The sequence below is a fragment of the Corvus hawaiiensis genome, chromosome 3, assembly GCF_020740725.1.
Source record: "Corvus hawaiiensis isolate bCorHaw1 chromosome 3, bCorHaw1.pri.cur, whole genome shotgun sequence".
Classification (NCBI taxonomy): Eukaryota; Metazoa; Chordata; class Aves; order Passeriformes; family Corvidae; genus Corvus; species Corvus hawaiiensis.
In genome coordinates this window covers 26,409,130-26,434,317 of record NC_063215.1, presented here as the reverse complement: position 1 = coordinate 26,434,317, position 25,188 = coordinate 26,409,130, and the positions used below count along the sequence as shown (strand labels likewise).

General features: G+C 41.0%; 1 protein-coding gene and 1 long non-coding RNA gene across 17 annotated transcripts in view; one reads left to right on the top strand and one right to left on the bottom strand.

Moving 5' to 3' along the window:
- DST (dystonin) overlaps nt 1–25,188 on the top strand; it is a 299,250-nt gene that overhangs the window by 13,886 nt on the left and 260,176 nt on the right. For 10 of the 16 annotated variants that reach the window (XM_048296861.1, XM_048296860.1, XM_048296883.1 and 7 more), the window contains exons 3-4: nt 1,367–1,555; nt 19,877–20,084. In XM_048296861.1, the coding sequence (XP_048152818.1) occupies nt 1,367–1,555; nt 19,877–20,084 (397 nt within the window). Of the gene's footprint in view, nt 1–1,366; nt 1,556–19,876; nt 20,085–21,443; nt 21,553–25,188 lie in introns of those variants that run through there. The other 6 variants (XM_048296875.1, XM_048296874.1, XM_048296873.1 and 3 more) reach the window with 3 other exon arrangements.
- LOC125322770 lies at nt 12,636–19,576 on the bottom strand. The gene is made up of 2 exons (XR_007202216.1): nt 18,961–19,576; nt 12,636–18,054 (listed from the first exon to the last, which is right to left on the bottom strand). It is a non-coding gene; the product is annotated as an uncharacterized LOC125322770 (long non-coding RNA).

The following is a 25,188-nucleotide window of genomic DNA, read 5'->3' as shown; positions in this document are numbered from 1 at the left end:
TGCATTTGTGTCTTTTGGCCATTTAAGGGTATATTTACTTAACGGAGAACACCTTTAAACAATGAAGATAGCTGTTTGTCTGTCTGAGTGTCCAGAACAGACTGTTGCTGTCTTCCCTTGCAGTCTCATGAACATTAGAGGAGGAAATCCAAATTTCACAGAGCCATACTTTTGATGGTTTCAATTTACCAACAAAACAGCATTTTAGCATAACTCTTCTGAGATGATTTCCTAATTAAAACAACAACAAAAAAGGCAAAACAAATCATAAAACCCGAAAGCTAATGGAAGGGGGGAGAAAAAGAGCAGCAGATTTATACGGAAATGTACTGCTCCCACTAGTTTTCTGCTGGCAGGAATTCAGGATATTTAGATTCACAGCATAGATTTCTGCAGTTTTATCTAAAATCTAACCTTGCAGAAGTTTGATTCTAAAATGCTGGCTTTGTTGTGTAATGACTTCAGTGAGGTATTCTACTAGAAGAAAAAAAGAAAGTAGAAAATTAGGAATTCCTGCATCTATTCTTGGTTTTGAAAAGAAATACAGTCCTTAAACTGCAGACTGTTACTAAGGATGTAGATTTGGCTCACTTGTTCTGAAAGCTGATGCGACTAAGTGAATGAATATTTACAACTTGGCCAAGTTTAATATCAACCAATAATGTATTCAGTACAAATGGCCCTTGTCAGACTTGTGCATGCTCCTGAGGGGACTCAGTGAAATGAGAGAATGCTCATTGTAAATGCTCTGCAGGTAGCAATAAAGGGATAGCATTATACATGTTGCCATTAAAGGAATGAAATTCTGTAAGGCCATGAGCCATTCTGGATGATGCTCAGAGGTTTTCCCAGAAAGCCTCTAAGAAGCATTTCTGAAGGGCATTTTTTCCTGAGTTTATTAATTTGGCCAAATACACTCATATTTCTGAGGTGATATAAATTGTTGCCACCTACCAATTTTTCTTCACTTTCATTCTCAGAAAAAAAGTCCACATTTTCAGCCCATGCTCCCTAAAACCATTTCTCATGAGGCCAAGAATTAACCTGGAAAATTTTAATTATAAATTTTAAATTAGAACTTTTTAGTTATAAATAACTAAAAGTGTGAGCTTATAAAGAAAAGCAACAGGAGTTAGTGCTACTGGCTGTGTCTATAATACATATAATTGAGCAATATAAATCAAATGTGATATTAACAGCACTTGGCAACATCTCTTTATTGTTACATGCAGTATATATGGACATTATGTTAATTTAAGGTGAGCATGCCTGTACCTTGAGTTGTTCAGATCCTGTGTGATTTGCTGTTGTTACACAGCTCCATTCTGGGAGATGCCAAACACGATGGTGGCTTTTTCTCTTACAGGGCTTTAGATCAAGTCCTCGCCATGCCAGAAGACGTGTAACACCTCGCCTGGAGGAAACACAGCCTATAGTGGAAGCTCACCATCTAAGTGAGCAGGAAACTTCTGTAAGAAAAAGAAAAATCAAGAAAAGCAGCCGGGTCCAACCAGACTTTTACCATTCTGTTCAAGTTACCCCGACTCGAAAACCTGTAAGTATTCTACCTTCAGGGATAAACAGCACTCAAAGTATATTATAGAGCACTCAGAGTATATTACAGTCATGTAATATAATTCTAATTTTTGGGCTATTCATATTCTATTCCTTGATTTAAAAACCTTTTCAGTTCTCATATTCAGCAGCAAATCCAGATGAAAGTTTATAAGACTGTATTTAATGTTGATGCATAACTCTAAAAAATAATCCAGTCCTGCAAAAGGGGTTTCTGAATTTTGATTTTTTAATTTAATATTTAGACTATAGACTATAATCAAATTAGATATTTCATTTGATAGTTTTACAGTGATTTTTCTTAACAGGTTTTTATAGCACATGTGCATTTTACTGAAATTCCGTACTCAGGTTTATCAGTGATGCTATGTACCAAGTATCATTACTGGATCCAATCTTGAAGTCTCTTCTACTTTATACGCTATTTACAATCTTTCTGCTCAACAAAACTTAGATCAAATCTCAGAATTCTTTGCTCCGCAGTTTGATTTACACACAGTTCTTTTAATACTCATAACCTACTTTTAGTGTGGAAATACAACAGTTTGTTGAAACACACAGTTCATAAGGTAAATTTGTGTGAAGATCTATTCTGTCCTGCAGGTATAATGCATTTCTCTTTTTAATGAGAGCTCATTGCTTTGATACATTTTCTGACTAACTTTTCTGTGCTTATATTAAGGGGCTTGAACAACTTCTATAAAGTTAGTATTATTAAAAAGGTAACTATTGAGCATACCCTAAAAAAGATTATCTTGAAGTTGCTAGAACCTAACAACCTTCCTGGACTGCTGTTAACTGACCACCAAGAATTATCAGTGAGCTCTGAAGATGGCTTGAGGAAGCATTCCTTAGTGGAATTACATTGCCTGAGAGCAAAAAACTGGTGCAAAGAAAGCCATAGCTGCCAATAACTGCCAGAATTTTTGCCTATGATCTGAATTTGTTTGTCTGCTTTCACTTCACTACTCCCCATTTTCCTCTGTTCTCTCATGCTTCTACTCATGATTTATTTTACACTGCTCATGCTTCTGTGGTTTAATTTTATCTGATGGATCTGTCTTCTACTCTTCTTAAAGGATCTGCTGTCACTTTCTTCTCAACCATCTCCCTTTCACTCCCATCCTATCTTACTTTCTAGACTACTTGTCTAGCTCTGTTACTAGGTCTCCAGCCTTCCACCAGGCTCCCTCTGTTCATTATTTCCTTCTGGTCCTTTCCCTGCTTCATTGTCCTTCCTTCACCTCTTCCATCATCAACCCTTTTTTTCCATACCACTCCTGGTTTCCTTTTTTTATTCCCTTTTTTGTTTGATTGATCATACTTTTTTCCATGGTAAGCCTATGCCAAGGGTAAGCCTGCCTGTCACTGCTGAGGCTGTAACCAATTGCCACTGATTACCAACGTTGGAAAAAGAGCATCAGTGCTGCTGAATTAAAGAGCTAAAACTGTAGAAATGGTGTAAGCAGCAAAACAAGCATTGAAGAATGGATTAGTTAAGCTAAGAAAGCCCTGCTTTTTCCCAAAGTCAGTAACGTGTCAGGAACTTCAGGACCAGCAAAAGAAAAGAAATGTGTAAGAACAGAAGATGTGCGGTGTTACTATATAACTTCACTTTCGTATCATTTCATGTGTCTACTGTCTGCTAAAATCCGCCACTGAAACAATAATAAATCCCAGATTTAGAGAAAACTTCTCTCAGTGCTGCCACCATTATGTCACTTCCCAGAAATTGCTTTTGCAGTATATCTTTTATACAGTTATATAGTTCTTCTGATAGCCTTTCCTTCTACTACCTTGATGAACTCACATTTCTACAAAAAAAAAAAAAAAAAGAATAAATTATCTTTATTAGAGTACAATCCAGAAAACATAAGTCACCAATTTAATTTCTCATGGACACTGTAAGTTATTCTGAGTGTATTATTAATGCCATGGTGACAGGGTGAGTAAGGTTTATGCCATTGCTATGACAAATCACTGCAGTGTTGTGAAGTTCCAGGCAGTTGTCAGGATGTCCATCCTGTAGTTTATCACATCTTCGTCCCACTTAGTCTCAATGTCTTGAAGTTGAGAGACTTTTGACCTTCATCTTTGTACAGTTTTACATGATTCAGTGCCAGAAATGCTCTTGTTAATCTGCATAATTTCTTTCCCCTTTTCCCCCCTGTCATTCCTAGCTCTGCCCACTTGAACCACTCTAAATAAATAATCTGTCATCTTGATGTTTACATTATGGCCATATTCTGCTTAGTCATCACTTGAAAAAAGTAATGTATGGTATCTGCTAATCAGAAGACATGATTTCTCCTCATAAAGCTGTTCTCCTTTTTGTTTTTTCCTTACTCATGCCTTTTTGTCCCTATTTTCTGACAAGAAAAGTATCTCCAAAGTAACTATAAAAGAACCTTATGGAAAGCATTTTCTTTGTTCGAGGATATTTTAAGTCCTGAAATATGTTAGCCTGTGTTGTTGTCATATTAAGATATAGGCATAAAGACTTTTCAGATGTTTAATTTAAAGCTTTGGTGGATATTTCGATGCTAGGCTTTCTTATTCTTGCTAATTTAGACTATTTTGTATTTGGTTGGGTTTGTTGTGTCTAAATCTTGTTTTGCAGTTTCCTAGCTGCTGCTATAATTATCTGAATTTGCTTGTATTATTTCTTACTTCCTGCATAGCAATCTGAGATCTTTCCAGTATTGTTCCTGATCTTGTCAGAACTAAATTAGTTGTAATTGTTTGGATAGGAGTACTCCCGCTGAAGACAATAATTGCTCCACTTGAATATGTACATGAGGAGACGTTTGCAGAAATAGAACATTTGTTTTCTCTGAAATTTTAATTGTTTTTTCTACACCTTCCAGGTCATTAATGGGGACATTAAATATATTTTGTACTAATATTGATCCTTGCCAAGCAAAATTTATAAGGCATTTTCACTTTTATTCATCTTACTCTAGTGCAACATGAACATAGTGCGGTGGCTTACCCTTTTAGGGCACATTGTTATATCTCATGCCCTGTAGGTCACCCTCTCATTGGTGGCTGTATTATTTGGGCTGACATTCTCTATAGGTGACAGTTTTACATCAGCTTCTTATGGAGGAGAGTACAGATACCTATTGCTGAGGTGTACTTTGAATTTTTGAACACAATGAAGCACTCTTGAGAACAAACAACTGTGGTTTTTAGGGTGATTACATGCAAGTCAAGGGAGTGTTACATATTGCTCCTTTCACAAACTGGGTACCTGATTCTGTATAGGTAATTACATTTTCTGAAGGTGTGGAAGGATGTCCCAAAGTCTCTTCTTGTGAGCTTGCTGCTGTCTAGTAATACTTCTCCAGGGCAGATTTTAAACTGAGGGTTCTATTACAAGCATTTTGGAAATATTATCTATATTTTAAACAGCGGTCTGCTCTGAAGCAAAGTATAAAATGCTGAAAATTATTAATAGGTGGCCTTGAGTTTTTGTAAACACATGTGGCTTCTGAGCTGTGGGGTCAGTTAGATGTACAGTTCTGCCAAAAAATGTTTGTATATCTATGAACATAATTGAAAAGAGATGCTGCCAAAGCAGAGTCTTTTAACATCTCTGTTGTTAAACAATTTGAAGGGCTCCTAAACTGACCCACTCATGCAGCCACCAAGGATTATTTATGATCATGAGATGTGGTACCAAAATTTGCACTTCTGTTTGTCATGATCACTCTAAGACATGTGGTAGATGAGACTACAGAGACTGGGTCATAAATAAACTTATTTTCTTCACTTTCAGATGTGAAAGCCCTCTTTCTACTCAAAAGTCTTGTACTTTACACATCCAAAGATGGTCTATTTTGCCCCAGAACAGTAGCAACAGCATATAATGAGGTGATTATCTACTGAATAGTGTTACAAAAAAAAGTATCTCTGAAGTAACCTACAAAGAATAAACTGATGACAAATAATCTCAGAAGCACTGCTGATTGTAGGTATCCCTCAGAGTCTCCTAATTTACCTGTTTCTAATTATTTTGAAGACCAGCCTTTGCTGAAGCAATTTATCTCCTTAGGGGTGGGTGCAGCATTGCTACAAGTCAGTACAAGGAAACCAGAAAGAGGTCAGATGTCTGGGAGGTCACATGTGAAAAAAACCTGATGTGAGCAGCTTCATTTGGCTCCACTGAGACTAATCCCATGGCTGAAGTGAAACTTGCACTGTAAAGACCCTGATGAAGAAACCATGAAAGCAAAGTTTGATCAATTTTTAATGCATGTAAAGCCATAAACTGTCCCACTCGTGGTCTTTTCAGCTATCCTGGTCTTTACTTATATGTGTTTAAGCCTTAAAACTTGTGGGAAAACCAGTATTAGAATTCTGTATGAAAAACACTTAGGAGTTTTTTTAAACATCTGATCCCAAATAAGTTGTAGAAGTCTCAGTATTTGTTGACACCTTACTTGAGAATAATTTTTTTATATGGATAAAGTTATTCTAGAGGGCTTTTTAGCAGTTTTTAATATATCTCATTAAATAATATCCATTTCATTAATTTCCATTTATTATTACTCTGGTGTTATATATTAATTTTCCAATACCATGATGTCCTTTACATGCTATTTGAATGACCTAAAACATATGAGATGCAAAAATTGCCCAGCACCCTGCACAAGACTTGGTTAATTCCAACTATTAGCTATTTAATCTATAGATTGCATTCATATCTTCTCTCTTTTGGAGACATCTGCTCATGCTGGATTGTGTCTCCTGTGAATTGCATTTAGAAGCAAACTTGGCAAAACGTTATCATACCATCTTTCAGCATTTTTATTAACATTAAATTGACGTTCTCAAACGTATGACAAAGCTGTGAGCTGTCAGATTCTGCATGCACGTGTGCACACACACATGCATGGGTCCTCTCTCAGGACAACCTGAGCACAGCCATAATGAAGAAACAAAGGGAACATGTGAATTCTTATAAAAAGGGAAACAAAACCTGCATTTTTTATTTCATTTTTAAGACTGCTTTGGTTTAACCTGGCAGGCAGCTAAACACAAACAGCACCACAGAGCTGGGAGTCTGCCCACTCTCTCCAGTAGCATGGGGGAGAGAATGAGAAAAAGGTAAAACATGTGGGTCGAGAGAAAGTTTAATCAGACAGAAAAGGAAGGGAAAATAATAATAATTGTAAAACAATGTACAAAACAAGTGATGCCCAATGCAGTTGCACATCACCTGCTGACTGATCCCCAGCCAGTCCCTGAACAGGAGGCTGCCACCCCCAGGCACCTCCCCCCAGTTTTGTTGCTCAGCATCATGCCATATAGTATGGAACGTCCCCTTGATCAGTCGGGGTCAGCTGTCCCAGCTGTGTCACCTCCCAGCTTCTTGTGCAGGGAGGGCAGCATGAAAAAGAGTCATTGATGTAGTGCCAACCCTGCTCAGCAACAATTAAATCATCAATGTGTTATCAATATTATTCTTACCCTTAATCCAAAACATGGCACTGTACCAGCTTCTAGGAATCAAAATAACTCTACCACAGCTGAAACCAGGACAAACACTTAAAATATATTGATGAGAAGCTCCTGACAGTTTATTAGGTGATGGTTTCATAAAGTTTTAAACAAGATTTAAGCATCTGGTGATCTTAAACTTTTTAAAAATACCTCAAGGCACCTATTTTAGGTGCTAGGATCTTTGCAAATATGACTATTAATGCTAAATCCAGTCATGTTTGAAACGAAGAGAAAGCTTTCTGTGGCCATTGGGTTGACTTTGAAGTTAGTTCTTTTTCCAGGCATACACATGTCTACCAAGAGACTGTTTACATCTCTTTTTTGGACTACTGTGTTTTATTACTTTTCTGATAGCAAGTAATTCCTCACTGATAAATTCTTCATAAACAGTTTTGCCCAAAGAGTTCATTTTCCTGCTGTTCTTCCATCTTCTATGACCTCCTCCCTTGCTGCCTGCTCCCAATTTCCTCTTGGCTGCTTTTCCCTCTCCACCCTGCAGCTCATCCATTGCGTTATAGCAATTGCCTGTTCCTTCCACTCCTTTTGCCCAGCTCCTAGGCAGTTTAGGTTTTTGAAGGGATTTCTTAAAGGTGTATTGCCATGGGTTTCACTAGGCCAGGGAGGCGATTGCATTACTATGTTAAAACTACTTTTTCCTAAAACACAACAGTGATATGTTAAGAATTAGATCTGGGATTTAAAATTATTGTTGTCTTTCTACTGATTTTTTTGTATAGGTGAGTGACTACAGCTATCAAGCACAGTACAGAAGAAACAAGTTAATTGCAATAGTGCTAATAATTGATGACACGTATGGAAAAAGACATAGAAATAAGCATAGCAGTAGCAGTACAAATCTGTATTTAGAGCACTTTAACTGACTTCAGTTAAATGCTAGCTCTTATTTGGAGTGTTAAGGTCATTTGAATTGATTGTCCCCTGTGGTGGCAGATCATGCTTGTTCTGAGTGTATTTACTTAGATTTAAAGTTATGTGGTTGAAAATTGCATCAAATCTGTGTTATTTTTCTGTATACCATTGCAAATCATCCTGTACCTGTGGGCAAAGCCCTCTAATATAGCAGGATTTGTCTTGATAGGTGAGCTGATTCCATACCATTTTTATTTTGTCTGAGTCAATTTTCATTCCCAGGGCAAACGCTTATTTAGTGAAAATGGGATGAGAGCTTAAACCAGTCTAACTCTCTTCAATCTAAATTGTTCAAAGAGGGTCAAAGTGCACCCTTGGTCCTTGGAGCTGAAGCTAACTTGCTACTAAATTAGAAGTGAATGAGAGAAAATATTCTTCAACTGTTTTTTCAAAGAAATAGAGTTGTAAAACTCTGACTTGAAAAATGTCTAATAATTTTTTTTTGCCACTGTCATTTTGCCATGATTTCTATTAACTAGGATTTTGTGTTCATTGATAAAATTTTACTACATGCATGCAGCATAGCCTCACTGAGAAATTAAATTTTTAGCTGTTCATAATTTTTCTTTTTTAAATCCCAGTGTCCTTCTGTGAGAGCTAGTAATAGAAACCTAAGCTGCTAAAATGTGCTAGCAGTCTTAACTGTAAGAAGAAATGTTTTATGTATGTGATTATAAATGGTAAATTCTGTACAGTAGCTGAAAGCAGGTTAAAAAAAATTAATCAGTCTGATCTTGTTGATAATGTTGTTTGCACAACTTAAAATGACCAGTAATTGTCTCACAGATGCATAGGAATTATAGCTCAAGTGCAGATGTTTCCTTTTCCTTCACTGCCACAGGAGTCACTCTTCAGAGTTGTATTGTGTAACATCCTACTGTGGCACATAAAAGTACATCTTTATATAGCAGGGACTCCCTTATCCATTTGTATTTATATATAACACTACACATGGGTGTGATGTTAAAAGAATAGTTTGGCAGAGGCAAGTATTCAGATATTATGAAGCGCTGGAATTAAGATTACACGTGCAGTTTTATTTCAGTGGATTATGCATCTGCGTTGTCATACAGGCTTTAATTGTATGATGATGGTACTGGTTTTTCACAGGATGTACTCTGCATTCATCATAGGGTGGAAGTGCTCTTAGGATGACTCTTATGTGTAGGAGTTCTGCTGCAGAAGTTGTAAAGCGTATAAATGAATAAAACAGGAGATTGCAGGAAGACAGAGGATCTCTTATTTCTTTTAAAAGAGTGAGTGCTGCCTTGGAGGTTGAAGGGTGGGCACAGGGTCATTGTAAATGAACTCAACAGCTGGTTTAAAACATTTTTTTATCTTCCATTTTCTAAGTGCCTGAATCAAAGCATGTGGTTTGGTTTATAGAAGTTCTCAAGCTGCCATTCACCACTGAACTCTGTGTGTGCTGTAGTCTGAGTATTATTGATACGTAATTTTAATAGCTCTTAAAAGTCAGATCGCTGGCATCTCGATTTGACCTAGGTAAAAAAATTGACCTCCTGGTTCAGTTTGCATCCTGTGTAATTGGGATTGAAGCATACTACTGTAGTGATGAGCACCACAAAACAGTCTATTAAATAACAGTTCCTCCTTCACAGCAGTATTTGAAGAACATGAAGTAAGTTAAGTTCTAGAGCTGCTCATTGAACTGAGGATAACAAACAAAATACTGAATAACTGTTTCTGGAGTAAATATCACCAATCATTTGCCCTAAATAAGAGCAAGACTTTTATTGAGACCATTACTGAGAGTGTAATAGTATATGATCACATCATTATGACTACAGCATAATATACAAATAAACAGGCTGAACCAAGGCTGCATGGTGAACCTTAAGTCTGGGATTTGGAAACATTTTAGTACTTAACTTTTCGGCCTTAAGAAAAGTATTTTAACAGGAACTTTGTGTTTAATTTCCTACTGTTGTTAAAAACAAACTGGAAAAGCTCTGCTGTGCAGCTCACTGGCAGGTTTTGACACTTCGACTACAGTATGGAAAATTCTGTTGGATTTCAGGGAGAGACTGATGGCATTTGTATTCCTCATATGAATCAGTAACACAGGGGAAGAGGTATTTTTTTTTCTAGAGGAACTCTCAGATATTTGCTCATGGCCAGAGTTGGGGTGAAATTTCCCTTTCCTTCCAGAGTCCTTCGGGGAATGTGCTTTCCTGTGCTCATTCTTCCCAAGTGTGGCTCTTTCTGCCATGTCTCCTCCAGCCTGCTCCTGACCTGCCTCTGCCCACTGCTAACTCCTTCCTTGCTGGCGAGTCCTCACTCCTCTGCTGACCTTGGCCCCTCTGCTCTTGCTCTGTCAGTTCTTGTTTCACTCCTTCATGTCACAGCTCCTCCCAGGTCTACCGGTCAGTCCTCTCATTGCTCTGAGGCACTTGTTCAAGCAGTCTCTTTGATTTCTGTGCCCCCCTGCAGCCTCTGGTTGCATACTCCATTCCTTGGCTCTTGTCTGTCTTCTCTGAAACGTTCTCACACACAGTTCATACCCTCCTTGTTCATTAAAATACCTTGTTCAAAGCCTCTTGCTGAGGCAGTACCAGTTTCATGCCAGCATGTCAGATCCTTAGCTCTCCCCCAGTGCACTTCCTCCAGCGCTGATGGTTACTAATCCCAGCAGTTACCTTGCAGATCTGTTTCTCCTGTAGTCTTTATCCACAGAGTCTGCTACTCCCTTGAATGCTTTTCAGCTGCGGCTCCCAGACTCTGACAGGCTCTGTGTTTGTCCCTCAGGCTGTCAGTCCCAGTGTGTTTCTCCAGCCCTTTCCTCCAGCATGCCGGTTCCGGTGTTTGTCCTCTCTACATTCACATCATACGGCTTCCTCTTGCTGGCTGAGCACGGCTGAGCGAGTCACGGAGAGCAGAAAAGAAGCAGCCTCCTGCCTCTCAGGTCTAGTGCCTGCCCCCCCTGCTCTCCATGCCTCTTGTCCACACTGCCATCAACCTGAAACCATGGCAAGCAACGATTAAATGCAAAGATTAGTTTTTCCTCTGGATCTCCAAGCTGGAAGGATCCTGGTCAGCTCCTTGGTGGGGATGGTAGGTGTCCCGAGGGTGGAGGTAAGAGCTGTGAGGGTGAAATTTGCTTGCTCATTCTGTGATGGTGGGGTATTGGTCTGGAAGATCTAAAGAGATCTGAGAGAGTCTTTGTTTAGGGGGTGCCAATCTAAAGGGATTTTAGATTATACATTGAAGACATTTTAATTGGGGAATTTGAACATGGCCTTGTTTAAAAAAATAAATTTGGTAAAATAACATTGGTAGTTACCTGAACACTAGGAATAGTTAAATCAAACTATTTACCTTTGCAAAGAAGAACTAGCAGGTGAGGAGAGATTAAAAGAAGTTAACTTGCTCAGCAAAACCAAAAAAAAGGTGAGAGGAGATAGAATGCAGGCTATGAATACACTGGGGAAGCAAAAAGGTTATTTAAGGAAATGAACGTTGTTGTTGCAAAAAAACCCCAAAAGACCAGGAATAAGGTTGAGGTGGCAACTAGAAGATCACTTGTAATCAAGACAGCAGGAGGTTCTGCAGCAGTTTTCCTGTCAGAGTAGAGAGATCAAACCCAAACTTTAAAAGCTTTACTTTATACTCCCTGATGTCAGGCATAGCAGATGATATTTATACCTCAAAGACTTATCACTATGGCAAATGTAGGCAGATTTTTAACAAAGATGGCAAAAGACTTATGTCTAGCTTAAAGCATATTCATATTTGAAGTATCCTTCCCAAAGCCTCCAGTCTTCTCAAAAAAGATCACTGGGATATTTTTTACTGTTTACAAGTAACTACTGGATGTTTTCATAATCTTGCTCTCAGACTTCTCAGTCAGCCTTTGACTAAAAATTGTAACGAAAATTAAGCCTTGGGAAGGGAATATTTTCAAGCAAACTTAAGATAAGGAAACTAAAAATGGATTTTATAAGAGAAAATCTCATAATTTAATTATTAATAGTATGTGTGTAATTATAAGAATATGTATTTTCATATAGTTAAATGTTGATTGATTGCTGAATTGCTTCTTCAAATTTAGTTCTAAAACATGGAACTGAAACAGTCTGAAAACTTGTTTATTTCTATAAGGAGAGAAACTTATAAGTCAGGAGTGTTAACTGTTATTACTAAAAGCAGAACATCAGTACTACTGTTTTAGATTTTCTTCATGCCATTAAAAAAAAAAATTCTTCTACGTCCTCTTTTTATTTTTTCTTGAAAACAATCTATGCCCATCAGAGGTTCAAAAGCTACTTAGAAATTTAATTTGCTCTTTGCTTTCCAGAGTGTTTCTGTACTCTGCTATACCTTCTATAGCATGAGTAATTTACTTTGCTATTAAAACATAAATATATAATATAATATAGTCCACAATGAAAGGTTTAGGAGGTTGAGAAAAGGATTTGAAGCTAGATGATTTATTCCAGACTCTTCCTCTGTTACTTGATTGGCCTTGTAGGTGTAATAGGCAGAATAAAACTCTGTGTGCCTTCCTCAAATCTTAGTTATTTTGTCATGTTATGTTCTTTTGTGTCTGGCAGCCCAGGGGGATCAGGGTCTGCCATATCTGAATAAAAACAAAATAGCTGCAATTAAAAATTAACGCAAAATTTATTTTTACATAATGGGAAGTTTTTTTACAACAGTTACATTCAAAAGTCATGTAAGGTATATACATTTCTTATACAGAAATAATTCATCATTGTGAGAACATGAAATACTGATATTTAAGGTATTAATATAGGAAGCATTAGTTTTGAAACAAGATAAAGATAATTATAACAGAAGAGCACTGATATTTTCCTGATGGTTTTAGCATAACAACTAATAAAATACCTATTCTCCATGCTGTAACTTCTCAGATACTCAGAGCTCAAAATATTATTTCCACATCTGCAAAATCTTCAGTGCCTTTCTGTTGGCTTCTATAATGTAGGTAAGCTCTTCCAAGATTAAATCCTGCAATTCATATTGAAAAATGAAGTAGAGGAAATAGATGAGGAATAAAGGAATGGATTTAATACATAACATATCATGGCTGTCGTGTTGATGATATTATTAAAGTGACATTCAGAAAGAATCCACATTTTTATTAGCAGTTTTACTAAGAAGCTTTTCAAAAGAACTAATGGCTTTGGCACAGTTATTAAACTGAATATTGTTTGGCCCCACTTGCATGCAGGTCTTGGTTACACTGCAGGAAGTATGCCTTGCTTTTCAACATATTCATTTGAAAAAGAAAAAATAACAAGCAGGTTTTCCTTGCTCAGCAACATACTTGCTTTTCTCTCTGATGACTATCTTCCTTGGTGGATGTTGCTGAGATCTGTGAAGATTGCTTTGACAGTATCTGATCCCTCAGCTCAATCTCACAGTTAACAGGGAGTTATAAATGTGGAGCATTTACCAGCTTTCTGCTCCTGACAGCAGAAACTCTACTTGTTGTAGTGTAATATTCACTAATTTCTTTTTTTAGCTACTAGAAGATGGTATCATTTCAGACCGATAAGTGCTTGTAATTTGGTGTATTTCTGCAGAATTCATACATGAGCTGCACAGTGGTTCCTGTTGCTCCCACTGCATATGTCCCATTCAAGGACTACTTCAATATTTTACCCAATCACTACTTAAAATAGAATGTAGAAGCAGTCATCAGAGCAGGAATCAGAGCCCAGCACTTCCATCTCCCCAGAGAGCACTGCGTGCTCCGATGTGGAACGGCTATGCTCCTTCCTCTTTTCCCGTTCTACGTCCAGAAATTTTAAACTTTATTTTTTTAAACATTTTTCCTCAACCAGGAGGTTGTTGAGGAATAGTCTTCAGATTGGCTGCTGGGAGGTGAGGGTCTGAGCCTAGGCCTCAAGCTTCTTTTGATAATAAGGAAAAGACAAACAGCCACTTCGCTTCCCTTAGAGATCAAAAGACAGTAGTGCTGTCTGCTGTTATGAAACATGACTGAGGACCAATTTCAGAAGAAGGTTTGGGTATGCCTTATGCCCCTGAAGAATGAGATGCTTCATCATCCCGAGTGACCAGTTTTTCTGACTGCTTGGTTCTACCAAAAGCTCAGTTTTGCATCACGTCTCTTTTAGATATGTAAGTAGGTGGCTATCCAATAGACATAGTTGGATATTACAAAACTGAATTGCAACACCCAAATGCATAAGTGGATCTAGCTCTTTATCCATTTTGAATTTCATGTCCTCAAATAACCTATTTCTTCCAGGAAAATTTCATCCATAATTTTATTTTCAAAGTGGGGGAATGATAGAGATTGATCTGCTAGCATCCAGAAAATGCCCCACCTTCTTTTGAAAGCCTAAGAAACCATGAGAATTTCCTTGTGTAAATAAAATCAAAGACTCAAAAATGCATGTGATAGAATAAACACTGAATGCTTATTTCCATCTTCTCCTGCCTTTAGAAAGCAAGAATGTAAGTTTTCTCTGCAAAGCAAGTAGATATTGTCTTGGTGTTTGAAAAGCCTACCTGTTTGCAAAGACAGTTTAACATAGAGCCAGACCCTGGGTGATCAGGAGTTTCAGAATTTTTGGATGTATATTTGCCTTCCAGCTTTCTGCTTATCGTTTTATAACATTAAATACAAACCCAGAAACTCTGCAGTAATTTTTGTATTCCTGATAACATAGGCACTTGGAAGTATGGGTGTCCTCGTGAGTGGCACAGAACCAGAGAAAAATACTAATTTCCTATATCTGCATTTACAATGGTGATTCTTTTAAGTTCATCATCATTGGTTTTACGTATCCTTGTTTGTACTTTCATTTGTGTGTCTGTTTTGAATTTTGATCATTTCTGACAACATGCAGTCCCAAGGGACTCGCATAGCCTGATTACATACATTGGATGTTTTGTATTCTGCATTGCATTATCATCTAATCAGGTTAAAGTGGTAAAGATTTACTAATGGGAACATTCAGTTGCCCTAGATTTTGCCTTAAATTTGTTAAGTTATTTTACTTTAAAAGTTGATCTACTTTAATATCATTCAGTCTGGGATGTTAAAGGACAAAAATAGCCTGTTACTTTCAATTGATATTCTAAATTATTTTAAATTAGAAGGAATTTTGCTGAAACACACTGACTAAAATCATTATTCCAGTGCTTCATTTCTGTTGATATTTTATCCATTTCCCTCAATGAATATAATAAAAGAAAAAAAATATATTCCAGGAATTTTGAGATAGTTTAGTGTAAGTGAAATATAAATAACTCATAACTAAACTCAAAATTAAATGTCAGTCGGTGTTGACCTGTACTTCCCACAGCTTCCAAAAACCAGCATGAAAGGGCTCACTGCAGTGGACAATCTTCTTAAAGGTAAAATGTGAAAGTACAAGCTATTTGATTAGAATTCAGCTGGCCAGCACAATCTCTGATGTGTCATAGGGTTGGGGAATTTTTGCAAAATGAAGGTAATTTGGTGTCAGCCTTGCAGCAGCTTTTCCCAGCTGGTTTGCCTGACCGAATTTAAAACCTGACCTTGGCTAATGCTTCCTCACCCAGGCATGACAGTGTACAGCCCACCTTGACCCTTTCAGCTCCTATTTACAGGTGGCTTACCTGGTCTCTGATGGTGTGCATTACTCTACAGCATTTGCCAGCTACACCATCTTCCACTCAGTTTCCACCTGATCTTCTGCAGCGCCTCACCTATGACAAACAACACTGCTTTCCCTCAAGGGAAATCATGCCCTGGAACTTGGCCGAATCCCTCTTACAAGAAGTATGCTAAATGCTTCTTTGAAATCATCCCCGTTACTGGAAACCAGCTCGCTTTTACAGCGCACTTGCAAGCCTGACTCTCCGGCGGCTGCTGCAATCACCTGATTTCGCAGCAGCAAAGGGAGCTCGGCTCTCGCTGCGCCGCTGCCGCGGAGCCCTCCGCTCCCGGGGACTCGTGTGCGCTGCGCACCCCCGTGCGGCACCGGCAGCGAACCGTGCCACGGCAATCCCGGGCTTTGCATGCCGCCAGCTCCGCTTGGCTGAGCTCCCGGGACACCGAGGGGCTTCGGCGCCCAGGCTGCCCCGCGCACGACTGCGCTGCAGGTGGAGCCGCTCCTGCGGAGCAGCCACAGAGGCTGCAGAGAGGCCTTCGGGCTGCTGAGCAGCAGCAGTGTGTAATCGGAGACAGAGAATAAGCAGCTATAGCAACTGGGCTGTGACCTTAGAGGCTGTCAAGCTAAGAGCAGTCAAGCTCTGACCCTTGCTAAGTCCCTAAGAGTAGGCTAAGTAAGGATGATCAATATTTTAGCGGATATAAAAGACACTTCACTCACGTAGCCCCCCCAAAAGCGTTGTGTATTATTACTGTTATGTTTTTCACTTGCGCACAGCAATGTGCTTTATAGAGAAATAACAGAAGGGCCTTACATATTTTGATTTTAACAGAATATGATAGCCTTTTTTTCTCATGTGTTGTCCTAATTGGCCAGGAACCTTTTTCAGAAGAGTACAGATGTTCTGCATTATTTTGTGTTTTTAAAATTGCTCTGATAATGGAATGCTTATTTGGGACTTACAGCTCTATCATGGAAAAGGTGTATGCTAGAAACATAGAGTCCAGTGGGATGAATGGTACACGTTTTGAACAATGCCTGTGCAAAAAGGGAACAATTACAGAATTCTTATCAAAGCTGTTAATTTAGTCAAGCAAAGTTGTTCAGTTCATTATAAACATCTTTGGAATAGCAAAGTCAAAAATACTTATGTGCTCAATACCTGTGTACACATTACTCAGAAGTATCTCCATGCTGAATAAGAAAGTAGACTGTAATTAAGTTAAAGTTGACGTTTCTTAATGTTTTCTAGATTTTGCTGTCATTAAAAACTCCTTTCTGAGCTTTAGAACATTGTTCTAAAAATGAAACAATGTGATTCTTGAAGAATTAAAAGCTAAAGTGGGTTTTGGTTATTCATTCGGTTACTGCATGTATTAATTAAGGTAGGATAACTTAAAAGCAGATAGCTAGTTGTAATACACTTAGATGCCAAAGACTGCTCTACCATTGCCTGTTCAGCTTGATTTCTCATAAAATATGTGAGTGGGTTCTTCTCACATAGCATATCTTCCAGTATTGTAGCAGAGCTGATTAAAAGGCAGATTCCTTTTCCCTAAACTTGACATCTCAATAGACTGATGGTGCATAATGAACGACCACTTCACAGTGCTTTTGGCTTCTATGGGTAGGAGGAGATGTTATCAAAAATAATAATGGGCTATGAAAGCCTCTTTTGAGAAAAGGAAATTCTACTGGATAAAATTTATAGCTTGCTTTCAAGTATAAATCTGAGAGTTGAGAGATTTTCCCCCAAAACTTCAATAGTAATTGCTACTGTACTTTATTCTTGCATGTTTCAAGCTGCTACATAAATACTAACAAACTCTTGCTATAGCACCTCACAACACTGTGTTTTGGCTTTTTCCAACTTTCATATTATAAGCTAGAAATGCAAAAGGTGAACAAGCTGAAAGCCAGGATCTGTCTCTGTGGGTCTGTGTGATCCAAAGATATTGAGGGTTGCTGATCAGCCAAAAGAAAGTACAGGCCTGAAGCAGAATGTTCAGAGCTGGGATTAAAGGCAACACTTTCTCTTCTGTGGCAAAATCTGGAGCTAAGGACAGGCTCAAAGAACCCAATCCCTGACTAAGCACATGAAGGGCCCTGGTAGCCCCAGCTGGTACAGCAAAGTGCCCTGCAGCAAGCTGAGCACTTCCAGCTTGTATCAGGAAGACACCTATATATGACCATCCTGCTTTATGAGATCCAGTTTTAGTTTATTATACAAACTGACAGCAAAATATTCTCTGCGCTAAAACTAATTATGAAGGCAATCAGAGCTGGTATCAGACATCTCATGTTTCTGTTTTTCTGCACTTACCTTTTGCTCTCTCCACGTCACAATACAGTGAACAAGCATTTGGTTAATTGATTTATGTATTCATTCCCTCCCTCTCAACTCTCACATTTTGAACATCACCATGGACTACTGTAGAAGGAGAAAAGAGAATTGGGATAGAAGTGAAGGGGGTCAGAAGGGAAAAACACTAATAAAGTATCTCCTCTTATTATAGCAGATTATTTAACTGTATATTATTGTTAATTCTATGCAGAGCAAAGACTGCATCATGTTGTTTCTCTGGATTATGCAGATTCTGAGTTTTAATGGGTAAAATACCCCCCATGACAACTGACAGTAAAAAAATTCAGACAGCAACAATAAATTTTATCAGATCTCAATCACTGTACAAACTTCTTCTTTAAGGAAAAGTACCCCTTAAGCCCCTTAATAGAAAAAAATAAAATTAAGAAAAGGGCTAAAATACAAGTCTAAAATACTATCTGGTTTAGTATCAAATCTGGAATCTAGAATGGCTGAAAGGAGCTGTTGCTGTGTAACAAAATATGCCAGCTTTAAACTGAAAGAGGGTGGATTTAGGTTAGATAATAAGGAAGTAATCCTTCACTGTGAAGTTGGTGAGGCGCTGGAACAGGTTGCCCAGAGAAGCTGTGGAAGTGTTCAAGGCCAGGTTAGATGCAAGGGCTTTGTGCAACCCGGTCTAGTGGAAGGTGTCCCTGCCCCCAGCAAGGGGGTTGGAACTAGATAGTCTTTAAAGGTCCCTTCCAACTCAAACAATTCTGTAATTCCATGATTCTACTACACCTGTAAAAGTTGACAACAGCACACACCTAAAATTAACATAATTTGATGAGCATCAGGTTGCACTTTTGAAAGGCTGTAACAGTAGCTCCCACATAAAATGACAAACCCATCATTTTCTTGTCTGGTGCCTTGGAGAAACCACAAATCCTTACAAAAATCAGAAAATACAGAGTAGAAAGAATAGCACCTTGCTGTCCATTGTATGCTGATAACCTGTGTTTAATGATGTACCTTAAATTTCAACATGGTGCCGAACTGCTACTGTTCACACATCTCTGTTTTCCACTTTACCATAAACGGGGAAGTCAGAAATGGCAGCAGTCCTCTCCCTGCACTGCATCAGTGTTTATTTACGTTTCTGGAAGAGTTCTTTTTTGAATAGCTGGGAACCCTAAAAGTCGATACAGTCTATAAACGCCGAGATCAGTCGTTTGTTTGCCGAAGCCGCCTGGCAAAGTGCGACCGAAGGCTGCCCATCGTGCCCTGCTGCCCAAAGGGGCTGCTCTGAGAAATTGTGTTCCTTCCTTCCCTGCTCCCCTCCGTCCGCGTTAGCCAGCCGTGCCGGGCTGTCCCCGGGAACGCGGGGCAGGAGAGGGCCCGGGGCGGTAATAAAAGAGCCCGGCCTTGGCTCCTGGCGGGCCTGGGTCTGTCCCAGGGGCGGATTTACCAGTAGCTCGGTGATGGCAATTTTTCCCCTTGTCCTGGCGGGGGAGCCAAACGCCATCGATCTGTAGCCGGGAAGGTTGCTGTTGGCTTTTTTTTTTTTTTTTTTTTTTTTTTTTTTTTTTTTTTTTTTTTTTTTTTTTTCGGCTGTTGTTGCTGCTGGGTTTATTGTTGGGAAGTGGGAGGCTCATTTGCGAGCTGGTTGCCTAGCCGGAGGCCACGGCTCTACCCCGACATCCCTCCAAATGCACTCTCGCTTAAGACCGGCTATTTTTTGGAGGATCACCCTCGGCACTCCGCACACGCACCCCTTTCCCCTCTAAATTCACAGCAATGGTGAGCGGCGGCCTTCTCCCCTATCCTCCTTTTCCCGTGAGATGCTTTTCCACGCCACGCCGGGCGGGTATTCGCCGGCGCCACCTGAGGCCCCTCGTCCCGAGCTGCTCCCCACGCATCCTGTCTGTCTGTCTGTCTCCCCGTGCAGAGCTCCGGCAACGCGTCCTACCGATGCTCCATGTCATCCTCCGCCGATTTCTCCGACGAGGAGGACTTCAGCCAGAGGTCGGGGACGGTGTCGCCGGCGCCGGGGGACACGCTGCCCTGGAACCTGCCCAAACACGAGCGGTCCAAGCGGAAGATCCACGGCGGCTCAGTGCTGGACCCCGCCGAGCGGGCCGTGCTGCGCATCGCCGGTAAGGCGCGGTCGGGGGCAGCCGGGCAGGGGGCGGCCGGGGGCCAGAGGGACCCCCATCCCTTCTTTTCCAGAGCGCGGCCCCGCCGGGCGGTGACTAAGCTCTTTGGCCGCCTTTTCCGGCTGGGTGAACTGATGCGTGTGGAAGGCGAGCCGAAACACGCGCAGGTGCGCCCATTAAACTTTCATGCGAGAACGCATCAGCGGCCGGGGGCTGCAGCCGCGGCGGGGGGCGGTTCAGCGGGGCCGGCGCTTTTTTCGGCCCACAAGGCCGAGGCAGCCCCCGGCCGCCCTGGCTGGAAGCGGCGCGGGACCGCCCGCAGCGCGGGGAGAGGCCGCGGCGGCCGATGATGCTCCGAGGGGCGGGGGACCAGGCGCCGGTCTTTGTCCGCTCGGGGCTGGGGCTGCGCTCGGGGCGGACGGGGACCGGAACGGAGACGCCTCGGTGTGCCGGAGGCGCCGACGGGCTCTGGTCCGCGGCCCGGCGACAACTGATGTCGAAAATAGGGCGGAGGTCCGCATCTCCCTGGCGAAAGCTGGAAACCGCCTGTAAACGAATCCCAGAAAGATGCGGCGGTCCCCAACCACCCCGATTATATATGCGCCTCCGTAGGTGCTCTCCCGGGACACTATTTCCCAGGGTAACCCATCCTAGCGGCGCTATTAGCGGGGGCAGCGCTGCGGAGCCGGGTTCGCACCAGCCGCAGGATGCAGCCGCGAGTGGGGGGGTTGCGGAGCCGGCCCGGCCGCCCGCCGATCTCGCCGCCGCCGCCGCCCGCGGGCAGGGTGCGCAGGACAGGGGACCGGCGGGCCGGGGGCAGGGCAGCAGGGACTGCTCCGGAACGGGCGCGGCGGCGGGGTCAGGGCTGGGGGGCAGCGGGGGGACGCAGGCGCGGCGGTGACACCTGCGCGGGGCCGCGCCCGCCCCGCCCCGCCCCTCCACCGGGATAGCGGGGCTCCCGCCCCGGCTGGTTGCCGGCTTGGGGTCCCTCCTTGCTCGGTCCCTGCCCGTGAGTGCAGCGTCCCCACCGGCTCCGTCAGTGCTGCGGGCGCCGCGTCCCCGCCCCGGCAGCCGCCACCCTCCTCGTCGCGGGGGGAGGCGGCGGTGGAGCTCGTCGGCCCCGCAGGCGGTGCCTTGGCGATGGGGCTGGAGCCGGGGTCTGCGGCGGGGAGGCGGCGGCCGCCGCCGGGCTGGTGCCGCCCCCTCCGCGCTCCGAGGGGCGGCTACCGAAACCCGAGCGGCCGCGGGGGCGTTTCCTCGGCAGGGCTGGCAGCGCCGCCCCCCGCCCGCTGCTGCCGGGGCTTTTCTTGTGCCGCCCCCGAGGCTGCCGGCCGTTCGGAGCCGCACAGGCGGGCAGGGCTGGGCTAGCTGCCGGCCATGGCTGGCTACCTCTCCCCTGGCGCGTATTTCTACGCCGAGGAGCAGGAGTACCTGCAAGCCTACGAAGATGTCCTAGAGAGATACAAAGGTAGGGCAGTGCTCCCCGCGCCGTGGCGCCGCACCCGCTCGGGCCGCTCGCCCCACCGGGTGTGGCGACTGCGGACCCGGGAGGCGCTGGCGGCCAGGTGGGGAGGACTGGTGGCCTCGCGTTCCTGCGTGGGTCGGTCTGGGGGGAACGGACGTGGGCGGCTTGTGCTATAAATATAAACACGGCGTCACCTCACCAGTGTGTGACAGGCGCTCTCGTGTGTTTAAAAGTCGCTTTTCGAGTGCAGTGCGGACACAGTGATTTATGTCTCGATGTGTTTTCGTATTTAAAGCTTCTGCTTTTCTTTACCTTTTTATTTGTTTGTTTATTTGGGCTAGGGCAAAGAATTAGCTTAGTTCGTGTAGAACCTGAGTTTTTTCATCGAATGCAGAAAAATAAGGAAAAAGGCGTTTATCATGACGAAGATGCACGCAGCTAAATTCATCTTGCTAGAAATGTAAATTACATTGATTTCTTAAGCATCGGGATGGAAGAGACGGTTTTGGATGATTCATTGCTGTTTTTCAGTACATTTGCTAGTACTAAATTTGAAGAAGCTTATCAAAAGTGTTACAGCTCTGATTTTAATTCAAGTGAGAAAGGGAGTTAACTGTTCATACTGAACCTTCATCCCTGAAATAGTTTTTACAGCATGTCACAGTATATGCTGACATTTGCAGTGCTGAGTCCTTTTGTAATGTTAGGGAATAAGATGCTAGATTTCATATCTGAAGTTTTTCAGCTGTATGTCTTCAGTCAGTCCTGAAGATTTTTGTTAAATGGTTTCCACTGATGGGAATGGGAGTGGCATAGTTTAAGACAGCTTGATTTGAAGATACTGATAAGTAATTTTATTTATTCTGTGTTGTTAGTGGTAGTATTTGAAAAATAAAGCTTCAACAGATGGTTATTTTGACTATGAGAACTTGTTGGGTGTGAGTGTACTTTATACGGGTGTCACTTGCAATTTCATGTGTCATTAACAGTATTGACTAATGACTCCTTTGTGTCTGTTGCCCATTGTGTCAATGCAGCTATCGAGCATGTGCACTGTTTCTGTACTGAAATGCATTAGTACATTTCAGTTGAGAAATAATTGCCATTTGATGGTTGCCATCATCTTCAAAAGCACATCTTTATTCCATTCTCTCCTTTTTTTAAATCATCAATTTATATGCAGCTGATCTGATTTTTGCAAAATTTTGGAGATAGTGGACTGTTTACTTTGTAAATAACTGCTGAATAAACTTGTTTTTCTCCTTTGGATTACCTTTTATTTCCTGCTAGAATTAGGTTTAATAAGGTTCCTTCTACTACCAATTACTTGCTTATAAACCTGGGAAAGAGATTAGGCCTAATTTCGCCTGTTTCAATGGGAGTTTCATCAGGAAAAGAACTGAAAGGTTTGATTTTTTTTTTTAATGTTGGGGAACAGTAGGATTTTAATTAAATACACTCTGAAAACTAATTTACTTCTCTGTAAGAAATAAAGCACATTCTGAAAGTATTTGAGTATATCATATTGTGGGAGTAACACAGAGTCCATTCACATGCTATTTTCAGTGACAGCCAAATCCTGAAATTATACAGAAGGATCCAATATGTGCTGTCTTAGTTTTTAATGTCTTATTTGGTATATTGGTATGCTGTGTTTTGCTGCTCGAGGTAGACTTTATTTAGCCATCTGGAGCAAAGGTAAAGATTTGGACTTGTTTTAATTAAGATATATTGGAAACCTGGAAAACGCATTACTTTTTAAAATGTGTTTTCAAGCCAGTCATGATTTCCCATTTGAGTCCCAGTAGTATGACTTCACTACAGTGGTTGTTGTTCTGATGACTTGCTATGGGAGCTGATCTAATCAGAAAAGAATTGCTACAATATAGGCTTTGAAGAGGGAGTGCCATTTCTCTGAATTTCTCAGTTTTGTAAACACCTCCTTTAGTAAATTCTTACTCAAATGTGAACTTTGTTGACTTTGTAAGATGAGCTTCAAGCTATAATTTTAAAGCTGATGGTTCTTATTTTTTTTTTTCCTTTTTACAGTCTGCAGAATGCTTCATACTCATCTAAGCCATTATCAGGGTGCCAAATTATCTATGTACCAGCTGTTGAGTACTGTAACTAGCAGAGTCAGCTGTACAAAACTCGTTGCCTGTCTTGGAAGGCTTGGGATCATATGATGCCACATCATTAAGATGTTCAGGCAGTTTGATTTAGGAAGATAAAACCTGCCCTTTTCAAACAGAAAAATGAATTTTTACTCTTCCTCTGTTTCTGTAGCCGAAGTAGGCTGCGGATCTTGAAGATCATGCAATACCAAGTACCTTGTTGCTTTAACGGTTGAAAGCAGGATATTTGTGTGTCTCCAAATTCTGTCTGCTGATCATGTCTCTTGCTGTGACAGTAAATAATTAGGCAACTGTTTGCTAAATCTGACATACCACAGAAGTGCTGTTTGCTATGGGAGAAGAGAGTGTTGTTTTCTGATCCATGGTCAGCTCAGTTGCTGGCTGTCAACTTTTTTTTTTTTTCTTCCTTGATTAGTAGTTATTTGGCAGTATTTCTAAAGCATTTTGATGGAGGAAAAGAAGTCACATTATCTCAGATGTTTTAGAAATCAGGTTAAATCAAGCTACTTCTTCAGGGGAAAAACCTGTTTCTTTGTTGGTAGCACCTCTAAAAATTTGAAGGCAAACCTTTATTATGAAAGTGGCAATAAAACATCTAGTATTGTTTATCTGTAGCATTTTACACATTTCACATCTTGTTTGTGACTGAATAGGAAGATGAGAAATCCTACAAATATTTGTTAATATAACTAAAAATTAAACTTTTTCTCCAAAACTGTATTTGAGTTCTCTAGGAGGTTGTAAAGAACTTAAAAAATTATTCTTGGTGCTCTGTAAGTTACCTCACCATTGCCTGGGAACAAAATGTAATGAAATTGTTAGTTGTAGCCTTCTTGTTAAATAAGAAAATGTCCAATAGTATTTCATATACATTTCATTTTTAAAACATTAAATGCCATCTCTGTCAGATGGCAGAGGAATGCATTGTTCCATGCCATTATTATTTGAGTATTAGAAGTCTGAATATTATGATTTTAAGCTGTAAATGCAGTATGTTCATTAGATTTCCTCTGCTATAAATCTGAAGTAATAAACTGAGAATCAAGATATGGATATATCATCCCTCTGAAATGGTCACTCTTTCATGTATTTTTCAGTTCAGGTAGCAAACTTTCATTTGAATAGCAGTTGCAACAACCGTTTTCTGAAAGATTTTGAACAATTATGTAACTAGGTTGTCTCCATTTTGACATCATTTTTGATATGGGCACATCTGTTAATGACAGCGTGATTGCGGTATCTGGAAAAGAGCTAATTCACGGAGTTAAGTGTTGACTAAATCGTAGTTATTCAACAATGTTCTTTTAACTATGCAAGCCCTTAAAATTTTAAATATATAGGGTTATCTGGGCTCTGCAGAGCTTTTAATGTTCTAGATTTATGCATCTACATCTATAGAAAATTCAGCTTGACGTGGCTGCCCGTGAAAAATACAGTCTTGCAATTCAGGGTTTTCACTAAATTGTTGCGAATGCTAGGAAAGGTGTCACATGAATGTTTTGTT